This window comes from Miscanthus floridulus, chromosome 14 (assembly GCF_019320115.1).
Source record: "Miscanthus floridulus cultivar M001 chromosome 14, ASM1932011v1, whole genome shotgun sequence".
NCBI lineage: Eukaryota > Viridiplantae > Streptophyta > Magnoliopsida > Poales > Poaceae > Miscanthus > Miscanthus floridulus.
In genome coordinates, this window is record NC_089593.1 from 88,234,335 (window position 1) to 88,244,210 (window position 9,876).

General features: G+C 50.3%; 1 protein-coding gene across 1 annotated transcript; it reads right to left on the reverse strand.

The window, feature by feature from the left end:
• Positions 1–7,950: 7,950 nt before the first annotated feature.
• On the reverse strand, positions 7,951–8,265 carry LOC136503933 (uncharacterized). Its single transcript, XM_066498852.1, has one exon. The coding sequence runs from the start codon at positions 8,263–8,265 to the stop codon at positions 7,951–7,953; it is 315 nt and encodes a 104-aa protein (XP_066354949.1).
• Between the last annotated feature and the right edge of the window lie 1,611 nt (positions 8,266–9,876).

A 9,876-nucleotide genomic window follows, 5' to 3' on the forward strand; every position in this document is an offset into this window, starting at 1 on the left:
CATCGTACTGATGTAGTCCCTGAGCTTGCTAGAAGGCGAAGTATGAGCTTTGTAGCAAGGTCTAAATAAATGTCTCTCAACTGTATGTGAGTGCAAATCACATGTAGCCGAGGAGAACGATTCTCCAAGTAGTGGTTGGGATGGTCCCCGAGCACATCAGTTATCGGAGCAGTCCCCGAGCGCGACAGTGGTCGGAGTAGTCCCCGAGCACGTTAGTGGTCGGAGCAGTCCCCGAGTGTGACAATGGTCGGTGTAGTCCCTGAGCACGTTAGTGGTCAGAGCAGTCCCCAAGCATGTCAGTTGTCTAGGCAGTCCACGAGCACGGCAGTGGTCTAGGCAGTCCCCGAGCACGGCAGTGGTCTGGGCTGTCCCCGAGCACAGCAGTGGTCTGGACGGTCCCAGAGCATTGTAAGAGTCTGATCCATCCTTGAGCACAAAACAGGCATCGAAAACACGATCGCCATTGATGTATTTATTTGGTGTATTTATTTATCTCCATTCTCTGCCAAGTCCAGTCTGACATGCCTGGTCAAAAAAGCAGATGGGTATAGTACGTCATTTTGTCTTCTTACTCTTTTCTGGCAAACAGTCGCTTGGCACCTATATGGAGGTGCATCAGTGTGGGCCCTCTTACACTATCAACGAAGAGGCGCGTACACTGGTAACGAAGGAGCGCATTTATTGGCGTAGATCTCAAAGTTGTGTGAACAACTGTCTGCGGCGCGTGCGCACGTCTCCCAATAATCTCAGGTGGACGAAACGACGGAGCTCTTTGTTATATATAATGTAGATCTAGTAAGTTACTCACACTGTTCCCCATTGTCATTCGCCGCCGCAACCTTCTTCTTCCTCCTGCCGAACCCTATTCCTCCGTAAATCATCGCCAATCCCCTCGCCACCGCATCCACCCCCTTAGTAAGGACAGACTAATGGCGAAGAGAGACGCCCAGAAGAAAGGCGGAGTTATGGCAAAGGAGTGGTGGAAGTCGTGGAGCAATGAGCAGACCATCAAAGACCTCATCGCCATGGGAGTGCTCCACAACAAAGCACTCGCTGGATGGCGTGCGTCGGAAGGAGAAAGCTTCCCCGATCCACAACAAGGTGAGATTGTGGTTTTCGAAGACTTCTTCAAATGGGGTTTCGGGATTCCAGTGCACCCTTTCCTTCAGGGTCTCTGCTTGTATTACGAGATTGGGATTTGCAATCTGCATCCCAACTCAATTCTTCTTGTCTCCACCTTCATCCATCTCTGCGAGTCTTATGGTGGCTTCCAGCCCCATTTCGACCTCTTTCGCCACCTGTTCTGTCTTCGGAAGAAAGGGAGCGGTGGCTTGAAGATAGCCGGAGCCGTCTACCTAAATCTACGCGATGACATGAAAGCACAATACTTGCACTGCCCCTGGAACACCTCGCTGGATGAGTGGTACAAGAAGTGGTTCTACATCCGTGAAGAGTCGAACACCATCACCCTGTGCGATGTGGGGCTGATTCCAGAGAAGAAGAATAGTTGGATAGAGAAGCCTGAGAACCTAGAGCAGATCACTGAACAGCTCGGGATGATCCTGTGGGGAAAGCTAGATGGCCCAAGTGTGGTCGGTAACTTCATTAGCCGAAGGATCCAGCCCTACCAAAAGAGGGTTCATCCAGGCTTCGAGTACCAGGGGAGCGCAGATCCAACAAGGACCAGGAAAGAGCTGCTCGACAAGATGGAAATCAAGGCTAGGATTGGGGAGCTATTCAACCTGGCCGATCCCAATTATGTTAGGCTGAATGACATCGAGCACGCCTTCAAGCTGGCTCGACCTCCCCCAAAGGTAAATGATGCCTCATTTTAACTGTAGAGTCATGTTGTAACAAGAAATTGACTGTTGTCCCTGTTTTGTGTCTTAGTGTAATGGTCATGACCAGGCAGCAGTGTTCGTGTCGCCTCCCCCTGGTGTAGATTGGCCGCAAGCTGCTGGCCCAGCCGCCCAGACCAGCGCCAGGACCGACGACGTCCACTGGGCGGCACTCGAGACTATGGAGGATGCATCGACCAGAGCTGCTGGCAAGCGTCCGGCTGCCAGCAAACGACACCAAGCCATCTTCCCCCTGTCGGACGACGAAGCAGAGGATGCAGACATCTTCTGGCTCATCCCTCGAAAGAGGAGAAGACAAATGGGGTCGTTGGAGCAGGGTGGCTCCTCTGTGCTAGTAGTGGTCGCATCACCGACCACTGCAACACAGAGGACAAGCAAGGGAAACGTCGAGCATCAAACCCTGATGCCTATACTAGAGGTGGAAAGAGTCCCGGTGGAACCTGCTGAGCACGCGGAGCAGGGGCGGTCGAGAAGACGCTCCTTCGCCACATCATTCCGCAAATCGAAGCTATAAGTATCTATATCTTTGATGTAAGCTTGTAATTTGCATTGGATACTATTATCTTCTGAACTTGTCTCTGATATATTAGGTCGGCGTCCACCGAGAACCTCGACCAGCTAGCCGGGTGCGGCACAACTTTGCCAGCAATGGTGGGACAAACTGCCCAGCAGCCAGCTGTGGAGGAGCCTGTAGTAGGAACTCCGCCAGGACCTCAGCAGGCGGATGACCAGATGTCAGTCCCTGAGCGGCTGGTCGAGGAGATAGCCGAGCAGAGTATAAGTGCTCCGAGCATAGACCCTGCTGAGGCAGATACCTTGGCGCCAAGGGAACTGGATCTAGCCGAGGAGCAGCAGCCAGAAGTGGCACAGAGCACTCTTGCCGACGCGACAGCTCATGGAAAAGCCATGGTGGTCGTGGAGTCTGCAGACTCCAGACTAGCACCACCCTCTGAACAGGAGGCTGAAGAGGAAGAAGTAGAAGAGGTCCTGGGCCATCCCCAAGATAGGCGACAACATGTATATGTGTCGCGCTGGTGGAACGATGAATGGGTTATGCACGAAGAAATCCTAGAGGTCGAAGAGACCCTAAGAGTCGAACGAGCGGCCAAGCGTCTGGTGACAGAAGTCCAGGTATGTTTAGCTTGTCTCCTTGACCCTGTTATGTAGTCAAACTGTCTGACTTAGCTTGTCTGTATGCAGGACTTGATGAAAACCGCAAAATACCGAAAGAGGTGCTTCAACCAGATTGAAGGGATCACGGTGACCAATAAAGAACTGGCGGCCGAAGTGGAACGCTTGTGGTGCCAACTTGTAGCCACCGACCAGGAGAGGACAGAGTGAGAAGCACAGAACCAAAACCTAGTCGGCCAGCTCAATAACAAAGAGCGGGAGAAAACAAGTAAATTTTCATCTCATCATAGCAAGTGCAGGACTTGTGTTGTTGTATTCTTGGCAGTAATAGCTGTAATGCAGGTTTAGAAGCTGAAGTGATCCGCCTTCAAGGGGAAAATAGCCGTGTGACCGCAGAGTGTGGTCACCTAAAGGAGGACAACGAGAAACTGGCACGCAGCCAGTCTCAACTCCAAGACCACACCACCAAAATGAAGGAGGAACTAAAAAGTAAGTATTCCAGATCACCTTTCTCATTTTGTTGCCCACCTTGCCTTGTCGTGTCATTACATTTGATGTCTTGTACTGTGTTCAGTTTTGAAAGTCAATGCCAAGAGGCACCCAGAGGCCGTGATCAAAGAGCGTGACGACTGGAAAGCACGATGCCTCAAGGCCACCGAGGAGCAGGACACGTGGAAGAACCGGTGCCAAGAAGTGGCAACTAGCATTGTGCCTGTCCTCGACCTTATCGACCCGGCGCTCATAGAGGAAGAGCCGAAGACGCCCTAGCTCGGACTAGTCAAGAGATGCAGACAAGCGTGGGGATGGTTCCAAGAGTTCATGAAGGAGGCGGGTGAGTACACAGGTGCCCATGTACTAAGTATGGTGCGTGCCCACTACCCCCTGATTGATCCCAAGCGCCTGGAGGCTGGGTACCCGAAGGAGGTAGACCCAGACAAGGCAGAGGAGCTTTGGACAGCCCAGCTGGACTTGTCATCAAAGATAATTGGCGATATTAACCTATGTGGAGGTGGGACAACACCTGTACAGGGTACGCCATCGACAAGTCAGCTGAAAATGCCATTAGCTGCAAGCCAACCAACGAAGCCTGCGGTCTCGACTAGCTAGGCACCGACGGGGCCGTCCCCTTCAGCTCGACTAGCACAAGAGTCCCCGAGACTCGAGTAGGGTATCGGAAGCGGCGAGCAGTAAGTGCCATGCACCCCGACTAGCCAATGTAATAGGCTTAGAGCTATAGAAGGAGGACATAGTTGTGTTATTGTGAACTTGAGCCTCTTCAGGCAAGCTTGTAATAACGTAACTGTATATTATTATAAGCTTGTTTGCTATGTATAAAGCATATTTAAGTTTGATACTTTATGTTGGTGTAACTAAGTAAGAACATGTTAACGTTCTGTTTAGTTGTACCATCATGCTCGACACATCATCCCAAAAAGTTTGTGCGGCCCTAGTTTTCCATGTGGTCGGAGTGTGAGGTCCAGTGACCTATGCACACATAGATGCAGACAAGTGAAACCAAGGGGGACCTACCGATCACCTGTAACGTAGAGAGCGGATCCCATGCACGTATTGGGAGGAACCAGAGACAGGGCCTGCTCCAAAAACCGTAGAAGGAGTGGTGGTTGGCTTTTACTGGCTAAGTTAGAATAACCATTAAACTCAAAGTGACACATTAGAGTGGACAGAGAAATCATAATTGCTTTATTGAATTAAATCGAAAGTACAAGAGGAGTACATATCTTAGTAGTTAAGCATAGAAACATCTAAGCTTGTCGATGTGCCACGAGTTTGGTACGTCCGTACCGTCTAGGTGAGCTAACCTGTAAGATGTTGGTCGTGTGACTTCCTTGATCATGAAGGGTCCCTCCCATGGGGTTGCGAGTTTGTGTACACTAGCCTGGTTCGTCTTCCACTTCAGGACCAAGTCCCCTACCACGAAGAAATGCTCTTTAACGTTCTTGTTGTAGTACCTACGCAAAACAGCAAGGTATTTGGCCGTGCATACACAAGAATTGAGCCTTTTCTCTTCGGCACTGTTCACTTCTAGCTCCCATACTTCATTGACCTTGCCTTCATCGAAATTCTCTACTCGTGCTGATCGGAAAGCTATATCTAGTGGGAGGACTGCCTCAGCGCCGTAAACCATAAAGTATGGTGAGACGCCGGTGTTATGACTGGGCTGCGTCCTGAGGCCCTAGACCACAGCTGGTAACTCTTTGAGCCATCTTTCGGGAGCTTTGTCGTTTTCTCTGTACATCCTCTTCTTTAATGCATCCAAGATCATGCCATTTGCCCGCTCGACTTGTCCATTAGCTCTAGGGTGCGCCACCGAGACGTATTTTACTACTATGCTCCTTTCATCGCAGAAGTCCCAAAAAGCGTTCCCGGTGAACTGAGTACCCAGGTTGGTGATGATGCTGTTGGGTACGCCAAAACGGTGGATGACCTGGTCGAGGAACGTGACAGCCTTCTCTGAGGATGCCTGTACCAGAGGCATGTATTCTATCCACTTAGAAAATTTGTCAATCAGTACAAAGACGCATGTAAATTTCCCAGGAGCCGGTTTAAAAGGCCCGATCATATCCAGTCCCCAACATGCGAAGGGCCAAGAGGCTAGAATCGTCTAGATCTTATGTGCTGGTACGTGGATTCTCTTAGCAAAGAACTGACAACCCTCACAGCGGCGGACTAGCTTCTCTGCGTCGGCTACTGCTGATGGCCAATAAAACCCTGCTCGGAAAGCCTTACCGACCAGTGTTCTTGAGGCCGCGTGGTTGCCGTAGGAGCCAGAGTGGATTTGGTCTAGGAGATGTTCGCCTTCTTCCTAGGTTATACACTTCATCAAGATTTCCTCCTTTGCATTTTTGCGCCATAACTTGCCATCGACGAGTAGATACTGCTTACTACGACGCATCAGGCGCTCGTTTTTTGTTCGATCAGTATAACCGCTACCATCTGTTAAGTACTTGATGAAAGGTGTTCTCCAGTCTGGCTCATGAGTGGTCGGAGGCGGCTCGGTTGTGCTCGGCGCTGGAACCGTAGCCACTAATTGCTAGTCTGGAGCTTTGTCGATCATGGAATCTTTGTCTTCAATGGAAGGCGTGAGTAGGTCTTGGATGAATACGCCATGTGGGATCTTGGCTCGGGATGATCCTAACTTTGACAGCGCATCCGCTGCTTGGTTCTTGTCCCAGACCACGTGTATGTACTCGATGCCATAGAACCTACCCTCCAGCTTTCTTATCGATTTGCAGTATGTATCCATCTTTTCGATGGTCGTGTCCTAGTCCTTGTTGAGTTGGTTGATGACTAGAGCTGAGTCTCTATAGACGTAGAGACGTTTAACACCAAGCTCAACCACAATTCATAAACCATGCAGACATGCTTCATATTCGGCGGCGTTATTAGATGCCGGGAAATAAATCCTGAGGATGTACCGGAGCTACTCCTTGGATGGTGATACAAAAAGGACCCCTGCTCCCACACCATCAATGTTGAGAGAGCCATCAAAGTACATCGTCCAATATTCGTCGGATCCCGGAGAGGTAGGCGTGCTTAAGTCTGTCCACTCGACGATGAAATCGACGAGTGCCTGAGACTTGTTTGTAGTACAGCTTGCAAATTCCAAGGAGAAGGGGCATAGCTCCATTGCCCATTTGACGATGCGCCCGTTTGCATCCTTACTACGAATGATGTCCCCCAAAGGGTACTCGGTCATGACCACCACATGATATCCATCAAAGTAATGTCTCAACTTTCGGGATGTTATCAGTATGGCATAGAGCAATTTCTGAATCTGTGGGTACCTGGTCTTGGATTCATTGAGTACCTCACTGATGAAATAAATTGACCGCTGTACCTTATAGGCATGGCCTGGCTCATCACGCTCGACCACCATGGTAGTGGAGACCACCCGATTGGTTGCTGCAATGTAAAGTAGGAGAGTTTCGTCTTCTCTGGGAGCAGTAAGGACTGGAGGTGACATGAGGTATTGTTTCAGCTGCGTGAAGGCAGCGTCTGCTTCCTCCGACCACTCAAACTTCTCGGATGCTTTGAGCAGCTTGAAGAACGGTAGTCCTTTTTCTCCTAATCTTGATATGAAACGGCTTAGAGTAGCCATGCATCTGGTAAGCTTCTGGACATCTTTCACCTTTTTGGGGGGCTTCATGTCTAAGACAGCTTTGACTTTCTCTGGATTAGGGCGTATGCCATCGTAACTGACGACGTTGCCTAGCAATATACCAGAAGGAACACCAAAGATGCACTTCTTAGGGTTTAACTTCCATTAGAATGTATTGAGGGCCACGAAGGTACGTTCTAGGTTGTCAACAAGGATATGTGCTTCCTTGGTTTTAACAACTACATCATCCACATAGGCCTCTACAAGGTCATCTTTTATCTCGCCTACGAGGCAGGCCTGAATGGCACGTTGGTATGTAGCCCTGACGTTCTTGAGCCTGAACGACATAGTCGTGTAGCAGTAGGTGCCGAAAGGCGTGATAAAAGATGTCTTGATCTGATCGTCCTTTTTGAGAGTGATCTGGTGATAACCAGAGTAGCAATCGAGAAAGGAAAGGAGCTCGCAACCAGCGGTTGAATCTACGACCTTGTCTATGCGAGGTAAGCCGAAGGGGTCCTTAGGGCAGTGTTTGTTGAGATCAGTGTAATCAACGCACATTCTCCATTCATTATTCTTTTTGCGTACAAGAACCAGGTTGGCTAACCATTTCGGATGATACACTTCTTTGATAAATCCGGCTGCCAAAAGCCGTGTCACTTCTACCCTAATCGCCTCCTTTTTGTCGTGAGCGAACTGTCGTAGCTTCTGCTTGATAGGTTTGGCCTTGCTGTTGACATTTAAGGAGTGCTCGATCAAGTTCCGAGGTACACCAGGCATGTTGGTAGGTTTCCATGCGAACACATCCACGTTGTTCCTCAAGAACCCGACGAGCGCATCTTCCTATTTGGGATCCAGGTTGGCCCCGATAAGGGCCGTTTTGCTGGAGTCGCCGTCGACCAACTGGATCACCTTGTGCTCCTTTGACTTGATGTTCTTGCATGGAGTCTCGAGGTCTGGAATCTCCAGGTGGTCAGCTAAGGTCTTCTTAGCGTCGAGCACAGTCTCGGCCATGCAAATAGAGAGGTCATGGGCCTCTGCTATTTTGAAGCTATCGTCCTCGCAGGTATAAGCTGCGTATACATTGCCCCTGAGGGTTAGAACTCCTTTGTTGGTAAGCATCTTGAGCACCAGATACCTGTAATGAGGTATGGCCATGAACTTGGTGAGCGACGGTCGACCAAGAATAGCATGGTAGGTGCCGTCAAAGTCAGCAACCACGAAGTTGACGTAGTCGGTGCAGAAGTGGTCCGGAGTCCCAAATTGCATAGGTAACGTGATCTGCCCGAGAGGTGTAGAGCTCTATCCGGGGAGAACGCCCCAGAACTGTGCCTCGTACGGCTTGAGGTCCGCCTGGGCTATTTTTAGGGCAGGCAGGCTGTTCTTGAATAGTATATCGATGGAGCTGCCGCCGTCGATAAGTACCCTGTTGAACTGAACCTTGTTGATACAAGGATCGAGGACCAGGAGAAAACGCCCTGGCTTAGGTATGGTGGCCCATTGGTCCTTCCTGCTAAAGTAGATTTCACGGTGAGACCACGGAGGGAGCCGCGGATCAGTGAGAAGGTTGTCGGTGTTTGCCACGTTCAAGCAAGCGCGGGCGAGCAGCTTGCATTCTGGTTTGGTCTCAATGGACACCTTGCCGCCGATGATGGTGTGCACGCAATCAGTTGGCTTGACGTATTTATGACGAGGGTCTGCATTGTCGTCGTCGTTATCTTTGTTGCGCTGTTCCCCTACGTTGTTAGGCTTGTCGGACGTATCTGGAGCCTGTTGACGTGTGTAGATAGTCTTGAGGACGCGGCAATTCTCCATGGTATGGTTCGACTTAGGATGGAGCTAGCAGGGCCCCTTCAATGCTTTGGCATAGTTGTCTTCGTAGTTACGATGTCCGCCCCCTTTTTAACGGTATTGACCTCGCCGTCATCTTCCCGAGCACGCTTGCTCCTGTAATCGTCACGGCGGTTATGCCGCTGATTACGTTGGTCACGGTTGTTGCGGGAGTCGTTGCGCTGGTTGCGGCGGTCAAAATTATCGTTCTGACCATGACTGCCGCGGTAATCGTCACGGTGTGGGGGGTGGTCGGAACGTGGAACCCTTGCTGCTTCTTCAATAATTATCTTTTTAGCATCGTCGGCATCCACGTATTTCTTGGCGGTGGCCAGGAGCGCTGTGACTGATTCAGGTCTCTTGTGGAGGAGCTTGTCTCTTAGGGCGTCATGGAAGCGGAGGCCAGTGACGAAAGCCTCGATTGCCTCATTGTCAGAGATTGATGGGACCTTGATGCGCATTTCCGAGAAACGCCGAACGTACTCGCGCAGTGGTTCGTCTTTCCGATCTCGGATCCATTGCAGATCGTACTTGTTGCCGGGTTGTTCACAAGTAGTGATGAAATTGTCGATGAAGGCCTGCTTAAGCTCCTGCCAAGAGTCAAAATAGTTTGTAGGCAAGCTGACCAGCCATTGGTGATCTGCATGGCCAACAGCGACTGGAAAATAGTTAGACATGACGTGTTCGTCTGCCATGGCTGATCTGCACGCGGTCTCATAGAGCATGACCCATAATTTGGGGTTTTCCTTGCTGTCGTACTTTTGAAGTTTTTCGAGTTTGAAATTTTTGGGCCATATGACTTGGCGAAGGTGTGGAGTAAACTGCTTTAAACCCGACGGGCCGTGGGCAGTGTCATATTCCATACAGCGATAGCTTTCATGGGATGCACGATCATTGGCTCTCTGGTTGATGCGAGCGCGCAGATCACGTCCACCAAGG

Bases quoted from the DNA above. Each gene is read 5' to 3' on its own strand.
- LOC136503933 (XM_066498852.1), bottom strand. From the start codon at position 8,265: ATGGCCATACCTCATTACAGGTATCTGGTGCTCAAGATGCTTACCAAC.